The following is a 19,182-nucleotide window of genomic DNA, read 5'->3' as shown; positions in this document are numbered from 1 at the left end:
AAACAATGAGCGTCCCCACAGTGGAGGCACATGCATTTTAATGGATAGACAGGGGCAGGTGAACTGAAGGGAAGCCACCCCTCCTTTAAAGGTACAAGAGCACACCAAGCACCCAGCATATAGCACAATGGCTGCAAAGGTGTTGGTGCACTGATGGACCAATATAAACACCACATATAGCAGGGGCAACTTTACACCGCGCAAAACTAACGTAAACGTTGTAACTTCACTGCGTCAACCGCGCGTACGTTCAGGAATTTGCGTATTTAGCTAATTTGCATACTCGATGGAGAAAACGACAGAGGCGACACCTAGCGGCAAAAAAAAAATTGCATTTAAGATCCGACAGCGTAAGAGCCTTACGCCTGTTGGATCTAATGGATATCTATGCGTAACTGATTCTAAGAATCAGTCGCATAGATACGACGGCCCAGATTAGGACTTACGACGGCGTACATTGCATTGCACCGTCGTAAGCCCTTTGAGAATCTGGGCCTAAATGTTTTTTCCTTTGTTTTCTTTGTCTGAATTTCTCACTTCCTGTTCCTCCTTAGTAAGCTGTTCTGGCTGACTAACCAACACTCTATGATGATGGGGGCAAGTTTACTGAGGAGAAACAGGAAATTAGAAATTCAGACAAAGAAAAAAAAACATTTAGAAGGGAAATCAAAGGAAAAGGTAAGTGAACCAACAATACACTGGCTTAAAGGAACCTATTTAGAAAATAAAAAAACGAACCTTTACAACCCCTTTAAAATTCTTCTGTTGCGAGTCAGCATTGGTTGGCTTTTTCGAATTTGCCACGAACATCCCAAATTGTTCGTTGTTCGCCGAACAGGCAATGTTCGAGTCGAACATGAGTTCGACTCGAACTCGAAGCTCATCCCTAATCTCCAGACTTTTCTAATGAGGTGCTAACAAAGGTGCTACCAGGGTCAGACCAAGACAGAGGAAGAAGAGGCAACCGGTTTTGCCCAAAACATGGTATTTGAGAAGAACTGGGAACTCTCACTGGGATAATTCTCGTTGGAATTCCTAAAAGAAATTATGAAGCCAGCATAGGTTTAAACTAACCTATGGTTAGGTAAAACTGATATATTTGATATGAGTAGAGCAGGTCTCTAAATATTCATGAATACTGAATTCAAATGAACACATGGCAAATATGTAAATCTGTCTGAGAGTGTGGGCGCACTTGATACCATCCCTGTATGATAGCCTATTGCATAGTTCCATAACTGCAGCTTTAGGCAACTGAGATGCTCTGATGGGCCAGCTTGAGATATCTGCCTACCATCAAACAAGACATAAGAGAAGAGGGACCTGCCACAATTTCAAAAGGCTACACATATATATATAGGTCACTCCATAGTTCCACTTTTTACAGCACTGTGGATACCAGAGGGCCAAATAACAGATTCTTCACCTTTACACACTGAGGCCCGGATTCACGTAGAATGGCGTATCTTTGTGCCGGCGTAACGTATCCTATTTACGTTACGCCCCCGCAACTTTTACAGGCAAGTGCCGTATTCTCAAACAAAAGTTGCGGCGGCGTAGCGTATATAAGCCGGCGTAAGCCTGCCTAATTCAAATGTGGTTGATGTGTGCGTGTGTTATGTAAATTTTTATGAAAGTATCCCAGTGCGCATGCTCCAAATTAACCCGCAACGTAAATGACGCCCAGCCCTATTCGCGAACGACTTACGCAAACAACGTAAAATGTTCAAAATTAGACGGGGGACCGACGTCCATACTTAACATTGGTACGCCACATGTACGCCTCATATAGCAGGGGTAACTTTTCGCCGGGAAAAGCCTAACGTAAACGGCGTATCTGTACTGCGTCGGCCGGGCGTACGTTCGTGAATTTGCGTATCTAGCTGATTTACATATTTCTAGGCGTAAATCAGCGTACACGCCCCTAGCGGCCAGCGTACATATGCAGTTAAGATACGACGGCGTAAGAGATTTACGCCGGTCGGATCTAATACAAATCTATGCGTAACTGATTCTAAGGCCTAGTACACACGAGAGGATTTATCCGCGGATACGGTCCACCGGACCGTATCCGCGGATAAATCCTCTCGAGGATTTCCACGGATTTGGATCCGATGGAGTGTACTCACCATCGGATCGAAATCCGCGCCGAAATCCCCTCGCAATGACGTGTCGCGCCGTCGCCGCGATGATGACGCGGCAACGTGCGAGACGCTGTCATAAAAGGAATTCCACGCATGTGTCGAATCATTACGACGCATGCGGGGGATCCCTTCGGACGGATCGATCCGGTGAGTCTGTACAGACCACCGGATCGATCCGCGGGAGCCAATTCCAGCGGATAGATTTGTAGACATGTCTACAAATTTTTATCTGCTGGAATTGGGAAATTTCCGCGGATAAATATCCGCAGGAATGTACACACCATAGAATCTATCCGCTGAAACCGATCCGCTGAGATTTTTCAGCGGATGGATTCTATGGTGTGTACGGGGCCTTAGAATCAGGCGCATAGATACGACGGCTCCGACTCAGAGTTACGATGGCGTATCTGGAGATACGCCGGCGTAACTCGTACGAGAATCCGGGCCTCAGACATTAAAGCGGGGGTTCACCCTATAAAAAAAAAAGCATAAAATTAGGCATAGTAGCGCGAGCTACAGTATGTCTGTATTTATTTTTTTAGCCCGGTACTCACTGTGCAATCGTATATTGAAGATTCCGACTCCCCGCGGGGAATGGGCGTTCCTATCCAGAGGGAAGGTGATTGACGGCCGGCTCTGGCACGTCACGCTTCTCCGGAAATAGCCGAAATAGGACTTGGCTCTTCACGGCGCCTGCGCATAGTCTGTGCGCAGGCGTCGTATAGCGCCGTGAAGAGCCGAGACCTACTCCGGCTATCTTTGGGGAGCGTGACGTGCCAGAGCCGGCCGTCAATCACCTTCCCTCTGGATAGGAACGCCCATTCCCCGCGGGGAGTCGGAATCTTCAATATACGATTGCACAGTGAGTACCGGGCTAAAAAAATAAATACAGACATACTGTAGCTCGCGCTACTATGCCTAATTTTATGCTAAAATGTTGTTATGGAGGGTGAACCACCGCTTTAACATCAGTGTAGCCTTGAATGGCTTCAGATAATCAACAGCACAACAGACATTAAAGGCTCCAGATATTCAGGACTTGAAATGTTTCCCTACTGAAAAAAAACACAGTCAACTTTTATATGATAAATGGCCTCAACATATCCTCAGGGGTGAGAGATAGTAAAACATATGAAACAATTGTTTAATGTTTCCTTAAGACGAAGAGAAAAATATCCAGATGCATTAAGTCCATTTTCAAACTCATGTCAAAGCACAAGGGCAAGAGGACCAGACTCTTTGGAAAAAATGTCCATGTATTGGGGAATATATGTATTTTTTACCTTTGTCCTTAACAATTGCTGTCCTTATTCTTTGTTAATATATTTCTATTTAATGTGTCTATGCCCTGCCCTCTGTTCTTAGAAAATCGAAATAGTCCCTTGAGGGTGAATATATCCAAGCAATAGAACAAGCTATTTACAAGTTGATTTGTGAAAGAATGAGACAGAATGTCATTGTATGTGTCTGAGCAAGAGGTAATCCAAAGTGACACCCCAAACAATGTACTGCAAAGCTTGTAATTCAACAATGCAGAATGCAGCCAGTGTGTGTAATCGTACAGGCATTGGGATAATACATGTTGGGTAGAACACAGTGAATGCATTTTTTACACATTATACCAGTATATAAATACAGTATATATACACTACAGTGTTGCCAACCTACCAGATTGAAATTTACTGGCACGACACCCGAAATTTACTGGCGCAGCCAAGTTTTTACTGGCATTTCACAAAAGTTAGTAAATTACATTTTTATTTGCTAATTTCAGTATTTAGGCTACAAACAAGTACGTTAGGCAAATAGCAATGTGATTTAAGGTAGATATTAATGTAAAAAAACATATTTTTGTTATTTTCGATATAATAAGGGCAAGTTATTTAGTCACATCACCCCCTGCCTCCATCCCCCTCTGCCACCAACACCCCCTGCCTTCACCCCCCTCTGCTGTGCCTCCAATCTCCCCCTGCCTCCAATCTCCCCCTGCCTCCAATCTCCCCCAGGCCCCCTACCTCCATCGTCCCCTGCCTCCATCCCCCTCTGCGGTGCCACTAACAACCCCTGTCTCCATCCCCACCCTCTGCGATGCCACCATCCCCCTCTGCGGTGCCACCATCCCCCTCTGCGGTGCCACCAACACCCCCTGCCTCCAATCACCCCCTGCCTCCAATCTCCCTCTGCCTCCAATCTCCCCAAGGCCCCCTGCCTCCAATTACCCCCTGCCTCCATCGTCCCCTGCCTCTATCCTCCTCTGCGGTGCCACCAACACTTCCTGCCTCCAATCACCCCCTGCCTCCAATCACCCCCTGTCTCCATTGCCCCCTGCCTCCATCCCCCTCTGTGGTGCCACTGCAGCCACCATCACCCCCTGCCTCCAATCTCCATGCGCAGTTCCAACCTGAACCGATCTCGGCTATTTTTACTGGCACATTCCCGCAACCACTGACATTTACGAACGGGGGAAAAAAGTGCCCATTTTTACAGACTGTCCGTAAAAATACGGACGGTTGGCAACACTGACGCACAGTTATTAGGCAAGTTGTATTTTTGAGGATTATTTCATTATTGAACTACAGTCAATCCAAAATGTTAATAAACCTTAAACCTGAATATTTAGGAATGTAAAAGTGAGGTGTTGGCTTTCTTAGGTGAATATGTATGTGTGCACAATTATTGGGCAGATATTATTGTGCACAATTATTATGCAACTAAATGAAAAACTAAAATGTTCTCATCTCCGTCTATTTTTATCTGTTAAAGTAAGAATTATAAACAAACAACTCATAATTTACAAATAAACATTTCTGACATTTAAAAATAAAAATAAATCAGGTGACCAATATATAACAGTTATAAGCCTTCCATTCATGGAGTCTGTCAGTTTCTCAATCTGTTGTCGATCAACATTTTGTGCAGCAGCAACTACAGCCTCCCAAACACTGTTCAAAGAGGCGTACTGTTTTCCTTCCCTGTAAATCTCCCATTTAAGGACCCACAAGATCTCCAAAGGGGTCAGGTGAGGAAGGGTGTAAGGTAAACCGGACCTCCACCACTGAAAAGCCAGGGCCAGATCCTCAGAGCGAGTACGCCGGCGTATCTACTGATACGCCGGCGTACTTTAAAATTACCCGCGTCGTATCTTTAGTTTGAATCCTCAAACCAAGATACGACGGCATCTTGTTTCGATCCGACAGGCGTGCGGCTTCGTACGCCTTCGGATCGTAGATGCAATACTTCGGCGTCCGCTGGGTGGAGTTCTCGTCGTTTTCCGCGTCGGGTATGCTAATTAGCTATTTCCGTTGATCCACGAACGTACGCGCGGCCATCGCATTCTCTTACTTCGTCTCTAGTCGGCCCTTTCCGGCGTATAGTTAAAGCTGGTATTTTGCGGCGTATAGTTAGATTTGCCATGTTAAGTATGGCCGTCGTTCCCACATCGAAATTTGATTTTTTTTTTTTTGCGTAAGTCGTCCGTGAATCGGAATGTACGTAAGTCCCGTCTAAGTTAAAAAAATTACGTCCTAGCGACGTCATTTAGCGCAATGCACGGCGGGAAATTTTGTGATGGCGCATGCGCAGTTCATTCAGCGTGGGGACGCGCTTCATTTAAATGAAACACGCCCCCTACCCGTCCAATTTGAAATCCGCCGCCAGAAATACACTACGCCGCCGTAACTTACGGCGCAAAATCGTTGAGGATTCGAAATTCCGCCAGGTAAGGTACGGCGGCGTAGCGTATCTCTGATACGCTGCGCGGATCTAATTATATGTGGATCTGGCCCCCAGTGCGGATACTTGCTCATACTTGTACACATTGCACACATTGCTAATATTCGTAAGCAAAAGACCAACATAATTTCCACAATGCCAGTTCATCGCGCACAGATAGGTGCGCATTCACACATCTGTGAGCAATTGCGGGCGCGCGAGCGTGTGCGCGCACACACCAAATAGCATTTGGCGCTCAGTGGACTATTTTAACTGCTCTGTCACTGTGAACAGTGCTGGATGATCTTCAGCTTTTCCTGACTTACCAAGATCGATCTGCTGCTCCTGCTTTCTCGTGTATGATCCGGCTCGCCTTTGGACTTCACCTCTGCTTGTTTCTTTACTCTGTTACCTGGTATCCTGACTTTGCTTGTTTACTTGACTTGATCTGCCAACTGATTTGGTACCACATTGCCCAGCAGTTACCAACCCTGGCCTGCCATTTGGACTTGCTTTGCTTGCTGATTCAGTACCCTGCTGCTTGGTTGTTGCTGACTACTGTTCTTCTCCTGGTTCTGCTCCTGTCCATGCTCTGGTACCAAGCTGTTTCTACTTCCTGCTCCAAGGACTGTGGCTGCCAGCTCTACCCACCTACAGAGGGGACATAACCAGCCAGCTACCCAGCACTTGTGCCACTCCTTGCCTTTACACTTTCTGTTCCCACCTTCAGGAGTGTAGGCGGAGGATCAATGGAGGCCTCCAGCACATTCCAGTCTCCACCTGGTACATTATAAAGGGGGACATGTGATTATTCTTTATTCTTTAAGGCCTTTACTGGCTAGCCTTGTAGTGGAGTACTTTAATGTATGCAGTGGAGCATTGTCTTGCATAAATATCATGGTCTTCTTGAAAGATACAGACTTTTTCCTGTACCACTGCTTGAAGTGTCTTCTAAAAACTGGCAGTAGGTTTGGGAGTGGATTTTAAATCCAACCCAAAAATGTCCAACTAACTCATTTTTAATAATACCAGCCCATACCAGTACACCACCTCCACCTTGTTGGCGTCTGAGTGGAAGTGGGAGCTCGGTGCCCATTACTGATACAGGCCCATCCATCTGGTCTGTGAAGAGTGACTCTTGTCTCATCAGTCCATAAAACCTTTGAAAAATCTGTCTTTAGATAGTTATTGGCCCAGTTTTGACGTTTCAACTATTATGTCTTGTTCAGTGGAGGTCGGGATTTTAACCTTCCTTACCTTGGCCATGTCTCAGAGCACTGAACACCTTGTACTTCTAGCCCCTCCAGGTAGGATGCCATTCTGGAATATGACAGCACTGGAGGATAATAGGTTCCTGGTAGCTTTACATTAGCACCAGGCCCGTGATGTTCTTAATCTGGGGGGGAGGGGTTGGCATGAAGGTAAAACACACAAGCTGTAGAACTACTTTAGGTCTCAAAGAGGTATTATAAGTCAGATTTAGTAAGGTCTAAACACAATCATATAATCACAACAAAGTCTACTGAATATGTTATTGGAATTGTCCTTCATCTGTCACATATCAGAAATGACTGTTTACTTCTGTCATGCTGACCACCAGCTTTAATGAAGCCCTTTGTATAAAATGACTGAAGATTTGAAGCAGTGCTTCTTCCATTGCGGGTTAGAAAGTTGTCACATTGTAGCTAGCTCAAAAATATACAACATCCAGCTGTAAATAGCATATCAAAGCCTTTAATCTCTTTGAAGATGAATACATGCATGCTCTAGTTATGGCAGAATATTAAACAGCTACACAACGTATACAAAATGTCCTGATTCAGGTTTCAAGTTGTTTCACTAAAACGCTTTCTTGATCAGAAGTAAATTATAAACACTTATGGCAGCTTGCCTGTAAAATATATAAAAGATAGCAGCTCAAGCATTTCTGATTAAGGAGGAGGTTCTAGCTGAATTCTGCATGTCTGAGATTTGCAGTCCCGGGGTAGATATGTGCAGATTTTTTTTAAAAACATGATGCACTGAGATGCGTGGTCTTTAAACCTGGGCCAGTAATGGGGGCTTTTGGATAAACCAGCCCTCTCACTCTAAAAGTAGGGGTGCACAATGGCCATAGTGTTAGCGTAGACTTTATATATATATATATACATGGGCGGACTGACCATTGGCACTCTCGGGCACTGCCCGAGGGCCCTATGCCACTAGGGGGCCCCATCAGGGTTGCCAGGCTCAATAAAACCAGGGACAGTATTTCAAAATCTGTGTTTTTTTTACATCAGTCCCTGATATGTCCAAAACCAACATGCTTTTGATGTGAAAATCCGGAGATTTTAGCTGCCCTGCCTATGCAATGCCTCCTGGCGTGGTGGCCATCTGTAAGCCCAGGGGCCCCATAATCTTCTATCGCCCAGGGGCCCCATGAGTTGTCAGTCCACCCCTGTATATATATACCTCCCTTTTCTCTGAAGCCTGATCCAAGCTGGATTGTGCTTCAGACGCTACTGATGCCTCCTCACTGCTTGTTTTAACCCCATTCTTGCTGTTAAATGCACCACAAACCACCTTCATTGCACGCGGCTATAGGGCTCTTCATTGCTTCCCCATTTGCTTCTGTAGCCTCGTACACACGACCGAGAAACTCGACGGGCGAAACACATCGTTTTGCTCGTCGAGTTCCTTGTTAGGCTGTCGAGGATCTCGGGGAGCCAAATTTCTCCATTCCCGTCGAGGAAAAAGAAAACATGCTCTCTTTTTGGCTGGTCAAGTTTCTCGACAGTTTCCTCAAGGAAAATGTACACACGACCGGTTTCCTCTGCAAAAAAATATCTCCCAGCAAGTTTCTTGCTGGTTTTTGCCGAGAAACTCGGTCGTGTGTACGAGGCCTGTGTGTTGCATTTGGCGAGCTTGCTGCTTGTCAATCACTGCATATCAGGTATACTTTGGTGCGCCCACAGCATGTAAACACCCCGTCCACTGACTATTGCGGCATAAGGTGGGGACGCACATCTAAATAAAGCCTTAAGGCCCATACACAAGATCTGACTTTTTGACAACAATTGTCCGACAGGCCTGTTTTAGCGGACAATCTGACCGTGTGTACGCTCCATCGGACAAACTTTTTCACTTTTTCGGACAAATGTTCCCTGTGAGAAAGACAAACTTAAAGTTAAACATGCATGCTCAGAACCAATGCTAAAGATCAAACAACAATAGCAGAAGTTATCCAAAGGGTGGCTGTAAAGAGCAGAAAAACCACGTAGTACATCTATTACGTTACTACGTTCGTGTTTGTTGGCTGAAAAAGTCCCGCCGTGTGCATGCATACCAAGTTCACGGACACCGTCCTTCGGAGCAAAATTAACGGAAAAGTCCAATGGAAGTCCGATCGTGTGTATGAGACTTTAAGCCTCATACACACGGTACAATTGTAGGCCAACCGAGCGTCTGATTTTTGTCAGAATGGCCTATGCCAGAATCTTGTCTTGCATACTAACAGTATACAATTGTCGTGCCACAAACACGAACGTAGTGACATAACTGCAAGGAATTTCAGCTCTTGAGTGCCACCCTTTGGGCCCCTTCTGCTAATTTCGTGTTTGGTGAGCATTGATTCCTGAGCATGCGTGTTTGTACTTTCGACTTTTGTGTGATGGACTTCTGTACAGACGATATGAAAATCAGACAACAGACCGTTGTCAGCCAAAAATTTACTAACCTGTCATCCAACATTTGTTGGGCAAAGGTTGGACAATTGTCAATAGGAGCGTACTAGGGGTCAGATTTTAGGACAACAGTCTGTCATCATACTATCCCCGTATCGTATCGGGTTCAAGAGGTTTTAGTGTATTAGAAGTGGCTGCTGGGAAAAGTTTGGTAAAGCTGACAAACTGCATAGGGAAAGATTAGGATCAGTAAAAAACACTGTGCCTTTCTGTTCTTACTATTGGGGACATGTTTATCTAATTTTACTTTGTGGATGATTGAAAGTGATTGTAAGACCCATTTCACACTGAGGCGCTTTGCAGGCGCTATAACACTAAAAATAGCGCCTGCAAAGTGCCCTGAAAGAGCGGGTCCTTTCACACCAGTGTGAAAGCCAGAGGGTTTTCACACTGGAGCGGTGCGCTAGCAGGACGGTAAAAAAAGTCTATGATCAGCTGCCGGAAGTGCTGGCTGGCCGGTGGGAAGGGACAGCCCAATGAAACCATGGAATGTGGCGGGATGTTCCCTCTCGCTACTTGTAAGAGCAATCAAGTAGCTAGTTAACCGCTAGGATTGTTTTTACAAGTGAGCCAACCGTCGGCTCTGCAGGCATCATCCCGGTATAACCACTTGAAGTCCAGCAACATACCAGTACGTCGCTGGTTGTCAAGTAGACAAAGTGGCTGAATTCCTAGAGTTCAGCTTTAATGAACATTTAGAAGACATTCTGGCCGCGATTCAGATACATTGGCGTTTCTTTGTGCGGGCGTAGCGTATCTTCTTTACGCTACGCCGCCGCAACTTAGAGAGGCAAGTGCTGTATTCACAAAGCACTTGCTCCGTAAGTTGCGGCGGCGTAGCGTAAATTGGCCGGCGTAAGCCCGCCTAATTCAAAGTAGGAAGGAGGTGGGCGTCATCTATTTAAATTAAGCGTGACCCCATGCAAATGAATGGCCGTTCGAACTGGGCATGCGCGGGCATGCTCAGAATCACATCGCATACACTCACTAAGATATGTCGGCGCAATGCCTACTATGTGAACGAAACTTACGCCTAGCCCTATTCACGTAGTACTACGTAAACGGCGTACGCGACGTAAAATTCGACGGCGTCGTTCCCTGGCACATACCTTTGCATTACCTGCGCCTGCTATAGCAGGGGTAACTTTACGCCGGACGTAAGCCTTACGCAAATCGCGTATATGAAGTGGCCAGGCGCATCTACATTTGTGAATCGGCGTATCTTACTCATTTGCATATTTATAATGGGAACGCCGAATGCGTCCAGCGTAACTATGCGCCCACGATATGCCAGCGTAGGCAAGTTACGTCGGACGGCTAAAGCCATGTTTTTCGGCGTATCTCGCTTTGTGAATCGGCGCAAAGATGCGACGGCGCACATTTGAAATTACGGCGGCGTAAATCGTTTCTGATTTGGGGCCTCTGACTTTAGCACTGTTGTAATGTTACCAGGATAGCTATAGTAGTTTCAGTAATTCATTTTACTTGTTGCCTGAGTTTGCTCTTCAGTGTTGGGATCAGTGTGTAGGCCTCAGGGTCTCAACATTACAGTCACATGGAAAACATATAAAGGTCTGAACAGTCATCGGTCTAAAATACGTTTCCTTCTGTTGACTCATGTCTTGCTAAAAATAATCCTTCACAGTCGGACTAGCCGATGCCAAAAAGAGAACTTCACACTACATCCCTAATATTTGTTTAGTCACTGGCTGCACTCTGTAGAAGCACTGGAAATAGAAAATCAAAGCAAACAGTGACATGTCAGCTACTGCAGAACTCTAATCCCGCGTACACACGATCATTTTTCGTCATGTAAAAAACAACGTTTTTCAGCCTCTAGAAAAAACAAAGTTTTTTCCAACTTCATCATTAAAACAATGTTGCCTACACACGATCGTGAAAAAAAAATGCTCTAGCAAAGCGCAGTGACGTACAACATGTACGACGGCACTATACAGTAAAGGGGAAGTTCCATGTGGATGACGCCACCCTTGGGGCTGCTTTTGCTGATTTTGTGTTTGTAAAAGACGATTTGCGCTTTTCTGTCTGTTACAGCGTGATGAATGTGCTTACTCCATTATGAACGGTAGTTTTACCAGAACGAGCACTCCCGTCTCATAACTTGCTTCTGAGCATGCGTGGGTTTTTCACGTCGTTAAAGCCCACACACGACCATTTTTTACAACCCGAAAAATTACATTGTTTAAAACGTTGTTAAAAAATAGAGCATGTCCGATTTTTTTTTTTGTCGTTTTTCAGAACCCGAAAAATGCTCTGAAGCCCACACACGATAGTTTTAAATGACATTTTTAAAAAACTACATTTTTAACAACCCGAAAAATGATCGTGTGTACGCGGCATAAGCCCCAGAGGTTTGTTCAGAGATTCCCGGTCTTGTTCATTGTCAAGCACAATTCTGTCTGAGAAGCCAAAGTACCACTGCCTTTCCAACTATAATAACTGTCACTAAAAAAGTCCTATACAAATAGCATGCTATAAGAAGTTAGTATTTCCTAATTGTGAGAATCAGTCTTCTAGACTGTAAGCTCTAACGAGCGGGGCCCTCTGATCCCTCCTGTATTGAATTGTATTGTAACTGTAATGTCGGCCCCCATGTTGTAAAGTGCTGCACAAACTGTTGGCACTATATAAACCCTGTATAATAATACAAAAAAAACAAATTAAAAAAAAGCACAGTCTCTGTCGCAGCACCATTGATTTTAAATACAATATTTGTGTACATGTTTCTGAGCATAGAAGTCCAGTGGGCATGTGCATAGATGTGTGTGCATGTCCATAATAAACATTGGGGCAGATCCACAAAGAGAGTACGCCGGCGTATCTACTGATACGGCGGCGTACTTTCAAATTTCCTGCATCGTATCTTTGGTTTGAATCCTCAAACCAAGATACAACGGCATCTGGGTTAGATCCAACAGGTGTATGGCTTCATACGCCTTCGGAACTTAGATGCAATACTTCGGCGTTCGCTGGCTGGAGTTCTCGTCGTTTTCCGCGTCGGGTATGCAAATTAGCTATTTCTGACGATCCACAAACGTACGCGCGGCCGTCGCATTCTCTTACGTCGTCTCTATTTGGCTTTTTCCGGCGTATAGTTAAAGCTGCTGTTTTGCGGCGTATAGTTAGACTTGCCATGTTAAGTATGGCCGTCATTCCCGCGTTTATTTTGAATTTTTTTTTTTTTTGCGTAAGTCGTCCGTGAATCGGGATGGACGTAATTCACGTCTATGTTAAAAAATATGACGTCCTTGCAACGTCATTTAGCGCAATGCACGGTGGGAAATTTAGGGACGGCGCATGCGCAGTTTATTCGGCGCAGGGACGCGCTTCATTTAAATAAAACACGCCCCCTACTCGCCGATTTGAATTAGGCGCCCTTACGCCGCAAGAGATAGACTACACCGCCGTAACTTACGGCGCAAATTCTTTGTTGATTCGAAGTTTAAACAAGTAAGTTACAGCGGCGTAGCGTATCTCCCATACGCTGCGCCGGTGCAGATCTCTGTGGATCTGCCCCATTAGCTCCAAATGGGCTATTTAAATCTAAGCACCACATAGACCATTGCTGAAGAGTCTTTCAGCTGCATTGCTGTGACCCATGATCTCCGAACTTAAAGGTTCACTAAAGGAAAAAAAATTTTTGGCTGAAATGACTGTTTACAGAGTATAGAGACATAATAGTTAACTGATTCCTTTTAAAAATTATCGTTTTTGCATTTAGTTTCGTTTTAGCATGTTATGCTGTATCTGTGCTGGACAGTGCCATAGAGCAGTATTGGTTTGAAAACTAAACTAAAATCTCCCAGTACTGTGGTGATCAGGAAACAGACAACCAGGAAGTGTCCAAAAAAGAGGAGAATTACAGCAACATCAGAGCAAAAACGAACAATGAGGACATGAAACCAGGACTGCAGTAAGGTAAAGGAAGCTATTTAGCTAAAAAAAAAAATCCTTTAGTGACCCTTTAAAGCGGGGGTTCACCCAAAAAAAAAAAAACATTTTAAATTAGATCTAGCATACTAATGATACAGTACTAAGGACATTTATTTTCGGGAGGTCATTTTTTTTTTCTCTGTACATACCTTTTATATCCTGATTTTGTCCAGAGCTTCCGGGGTACGATGACTGCGGGACTGGTCGTTCCTAACTTTCAGGTCGATGATTGACAACTTGTGAAACAGGTCCCCTGTCGCACAACGCGCGTCAACAGATTTCCGGAAATAGCCGAGCTGCGAGTCGGCACTATACGGCGCCTGCGCAGTCAGCTCTACACGGCGGTCGCAGGCGCCGTATAGTGCCGACTCGTAGCTCGGCTATCTCCGGGAATCTGGTGACGCATGTTGTGCGACAGAGGACCTGTTTCACAAGCCGTCAATCATCGAACCGAAGGATAGGAACGCCCAGTCCCGCAGTCATCGGAACCCTGAGGCTGGGATAGGAACGCCCAGTCCCGGAGTCATCAGAACGCGGAAGCCCTGGAAAAAATCAGGATATAAAGGTATGTACAGAGAAAAAAAAAATGACCTGCCAAAAGTAAATGTACTTAGTATGCTGGCTCTAATGTTAAAAATTTGTTTTTAGGGTGAACCTCCACTTTAAGCGTGTGCTATATCCACAGTATATCATTAGAAGAACCTCTGACCAAGATTTCATACCTCCCAAATTTTTTAGATGGGAATGAGGGACACCTATCAGCAAATGCAGGCACAGAACACATCCCTCACCACGTCGCCTTAAACGAGAATGGTACAAAAAAAAACGTTAGACCCACAAGTGCTTTTTTACTACTATTCCTTTATATTGGCAATATTAACAATTTAGAAATCAGATAATAATAATTTATATACAACTATATAGATCAGACCAAAATGAGGGACAAATGAGGAGGAAAGAGGGACAGTCCCTCAAAATCAGGGACAGTTGGGAGGTATGAGATTCTGCTTACTGTACCAGCTGCGTACCTCCCTGCCTGCATATTGCTGCCTGTTCCCGACTTAAAGAGGATCTAAGGCTAGGTTCACACATGTGGCTCTGCCCATTCATTTGAATGCGATGCTCTGCCTGAGTTTCATGCAGAAAAAATGTTCCTGCACCCTTTTTAAAATCACAGCCAGAGGGAAATTGCATGGGGTTTTTAATACCATGAAATTTTCCGCAACTGAAAAAGCGCTGTGGTTTTCAGATGTGTAGGGATGCCATTAAGAATGAATGGCAGCCCCACGTGTTTTCAAAGGAGCAGCGCGGTTTGGCTGTAGGTGGTTGCGGGTGCTGGAACAGGTGCAATTTCCCACAATGTCCCACACCCGCAACCACCCACACAAGTGCCTTAATGCCTCTTTCACACGGAGCGGATCCGTAATTGATCCGATCCGTGTGTGTCCGTCGGCTCAGCGGGGATCCCCGCTGAGCTATCGGCAGACAGGGCGGTCCCCGCATACAGTGCAGAGACCGCCCTGTCTCTCCTCCTTTTGGTCCATTTCAGGTCCGAATTTAGACCGAAATTCTGACTGAAATCGGACCTGAAACGAAGAGTGGGAAAGCACCGGACCCCTGCTGTGAGCCGCATGCGGCAATGGCGTGAACCCAGCTTGAATGAGCAACGTCCCTGTTCACATTTGGGCGTTCAGCCTTCTGTAGCACAACACCTAAATCTCAAAACAGTATGGGCCAGATTCTCATAGAATGGCGTATCTCTGCGGCGGCGTAACGTATCCGATTTACGTTACGCCGCCTCAACTTAGACGGGCAAGTTCTGTATTCTCAAAGCACTTGCTCCGTAAGTTGCGGCGGCGTATCGTAAATCGGCCGGCGTAAGCCCGCCTAATTCAAATTTGGATCAGGGGGGCGTGTTTCATGTAAATGTACTGTGACCCGACGTGATTGAAGTTTTTTCCGAACGGCGCATGCGCCGTCCGTGGAATTTCCCAGTGTGCCTTGCTCCAAAGTACGCCGCAAGGACGTCATTGGTTTCGACGTGAACGTAAATGACGTTCAGCCCCATTCACGGACGACTTACGCAAACTTTTTCAAATTTCGACGCGGGAACGACGGCCATACTTAACATTGTTACGCCGCACTTACGCCACCATATAGCAGGGGCAACTATACACTGGGAAAAGCCTAACGTAAACGGCGTAACTTTACTGCGTCGGCCGGGCGTACGTTAGGGAATTCGCGTATCTACCTAATTTGCATACTCAACGCGGAATTCGACGGAAGCGCCACCTAGCGGCCAGCCTAAAAATGCAGTTACGATCCGATGGCGTAAGAGACTTACTCCTGTCGGATCTAACAGATATCTATGCGCAACTGATTCTAAGAATCAGGCGCATAGATACAAAAGGCCGGACGCAGAGATACGACGGCGTATCTGGAGATACGCCGTCGTATCTTCTCTAAGAATCTGGGCCTATGAGTTACTCTTGAAGGGGAATGGGGCAATTTTGGTCCAATGGACTTCAATAGGAGAACGTGAAAAAATATAAGAAAACGCACGTAAAGATCACTTTTTAGGCGCTCTTATAATAAAAAAATCTCTCAGGCTAAAAAAATCAAGCACTCCTGTCCCATAAGAGCTCCTGTTTGACACTTTACCATTAAAAATGCGAGAAATAAAAATGAACAAATACAAATTGCTTCCATACAAGTGTGAATGAGCCCCCAAATCTTCCATACAAGTGTGAATGAGCCCCCAAATCTTCCATACAAGTGTGAATGAGACCCCAAATCTTCCATACAAGTGTGAATGAGCCCCCAAATCTTCCATACAAGTGTGAATGAGCCCCCAAATCTTCCATACAAGTATGAATGAGAGACCCCAAATCTTCCATACAAGTGTGAAAGAGCCCCCAAATCTTCCATACAAGTGTGAATGAGCCCCCAAATCTTCCATGCAAGTGTGAATGAGCCCCCAAATCTTCCATACAAGTGTGAATGAGAGACCCCAAATCTTCCATACAAGTGTGAATGAGCCCCCAAATCTTCCATACAAGTGTGAATGAGAGACCCCAAATTTTCCATACAAGTGTGAATGAGCCCCCAAATCTTCCATACAAGTGTGAATGAGCCCCCAAATCTTCCATACAAGTGTGAATGAGCCCCCAAATCTTCCATACAAGTATGAATGAGAGACCCCAAATCTTCCATACAAGTGTGAGTGAGACCCCAAATCTTCCATACAAGTGTGAATGAGACCCCAAATCTTCCATACAAGTGTGAATGAGCCCCCAAATCTTCCTTACAAGTGTGAATGAGCCCCCAAATCTTCCATACAAGTATGAATGATAGACCCCAAATCTTCCATACAAGTATGAATGAGAGACCCCAAATCTTCCATACAAGTGTGAATGATAGACCCCAAATCTTCCATACAAGTATGAATGAGAGCCCCCAAATCTTCCATACAAGTGTGAATGAGCCCCCAAATCTTCCATACAAGTGTGACTGAGACCCCAAATCTTCCATACAAGTGTGAATGAGCCCCCAAATCTTCCATACAAGTATGAATGAGAGACCCCAAATCTTCCATACAAGTGTGAAAGAGCCCCCAAATCTTCCATACAAGTGTGAATGAGCCCCCAAATCTTCCATGCAAGTGTGAATGAGCCCCCAAATCTTCCATACAAGTGTGAATGAGAGACCCCAAATCTTCCATACAAGTGTGAATGAGACCCCAAATCTTCCATACAAGTGTGAATGAGCCCCCAAATCTTCCATACAAGTGTGAATGAGAGACCCCAAATTTTCCATACAAGTGTGAATGAGCCCCCAAATCTTCCATACAAGTGTGAATGAGCCCCCAAATCTTCCATACAAGTGTGAATGAGCCCCCAAATCTTCCATACAAGTATGAATGAGAGACCCCAAATCTTCCATACAAGTGTGAGTGAGACCCCAAATCTTCCATACAAGTGTGAATGAGACCCCAAATCTTCCATACAAGTGTGAATGAGCCCCCAAATCTTCCTTACAAGTGTGAATGAGCCCCCAAATCTTCCATACAAGTATGAATGATAGACCCCAAATCTTCCATACAAGTATGAATGAGAGACCCCAAATCTTCCATACAAGTGTGAATGATAGACCCCAAATCTTCCATACAAGTATGAATGAGAGCCCCCAAATCTTCCATACAAGTGTGAATGAGCCCCCAAATCTTCCATACAAGTGTGACTGAGACCCCAAATCTTCCATACAAGTGTGAATGAGCCCCCAAATCTTCCATACAAGTATGAATGAGCCCCCAAATCTTCCATACAAGTGTGAATGATAGACCCCAAATCTTCCATACAAGTGTGAATGAGCCCCCACAATTGTCCAGTATGTGACAATGACACCCATCAGATTAGTACGTTTTGTGTATACACAGGTGTATAGATCCCCCGATCTCCTACCCAGGGACATGTCAATCTTGGTTGTGTCCTGGAGGTCTCCTTGCCCCTGTCCCGGCTCCTCTCCCATGTCCTCCATGGCTGGCTCTGATCACACACAGGGAGGCGGTGAGGAGATGATCCTGCCCTCTCCATGCCTCGGATCTCTGCCAGGGACGGAGGGCACCAAATAGGGACATACAAGAGCCGGGCTCACAGTCCGCCTGGCGGTGCGGGGCGTGTGTACACTGACACTTCATTCACTGCTCTGGGGAGATCGGAGACACTACATACTGTACCTACCTATAGGGATCGCGTCCTGGCAGACACAACGGGAGGATCTCTCTGAGAACACACAGATTAGAACAGAAGTCCAACCTTTAAAAAAAAAAAAAAAAAGTAATCAATGAAGTCGGATTGTAAAAGAAACAAAAGCGTGTTTATTATGTTTTTATATTTGAGCCTGCAGAGCGTTATTCAAGAGGTTCTTCAATCTAGAAAATAAAAAAGGTAGCTGCTGACTTTTAATGAAGAGACACTTACCTGTACAGGGATCCAGTGCTGTCCTCACCTGAGCTGGTCACCAACATCCAGTCATAGGCGTGCGCAAGGGGTGTGCCAGGTGTGCCCAGGCACACCCTAATCCTGGAGTTGGTAATCCGTCAATCATGAGCAGGTGACAGGTAAGCCGCGATCCCTACTTGCCGACCCCAGAACAGGATAGGCAGCAGAGGTGAAAATTAGTGGAACCGATCTATATTTTCTTTTGCAGCAGCTGAAAGTAAGCGTCTCCTCCTCTCCCTCTCGCCGACATTCAGCTGCCACAGGAGGAAAACACAGGGGATCGGTACCAATATGTCCCCATCAAGTGCAGCCTCACCAGTGCCCATCAAGTGCAGCCTCACCAGCGCCCATCAAGTGCAGCCTCACCAGCGCCCAGGGCTGCTGTTAGAAATCACGGAGCCCGGTACAGCCTACCTGGCAGGGCCCCCCTCAATAATATATATATAAAAAAAATCACAATAAATATACTAAAATCATTCTTTGCGGACACACAGATAACAGAGAAGCTGTGTGAATTAGCCCTTTTTTTAAATAGTTTTCAAAATTTTTGAACAAAAACATTTTATATATTTTTTTTTAAATAAATGTATTTTATTTTACAATTTTTACTAATTATTTTTATACAATTTAAATTTTTTTTTTTTTTTTACA

General features: G+C 45.2%; 1 protein-coding gene across 1 annotated transcript in view; it reads right to left on the bottom strand.

Annotated features, from left to right (window-relative positions):
- LOC120913600 (UAP56-interacting factor-like) overlaps positions 1-18,126 on the bottom strand; it is a 41,497-nt gene extending 23,371 nt beyond the window's left edge. The window contains exon 1 of the mRNA XM_040323669.1: positions 17,992-18,126. Within this exon, the coding sequence (XP_040179603.1) occupies positions 17,992-18,067 (76 nt within the window). The 5' untranslated portion in view covers positions 18,068-18,126. The remainder of the gene's footprint in view (positions 1-17,991) is intronic.
- Positions 18,127-19,182: the final 1,056 nt, after the last annotated feature.

This window comes from Rana temporaria, chromosome 9 (assembly GCF_905171775.1).
Source record: "Rana temporaria chromosome 9, aRanTem1.1, whole genome shotgun sequence".
Classification (NCBI taxonomy): domain Eukaryota; kingdom Metazoa; phylum Chordata; class Amphibia; order Anura; family Ranidae; genus Rana; species Rana temporaria.
This window is presented reverse-complemented; position numbering and strand designations above follow the sequence as displayed.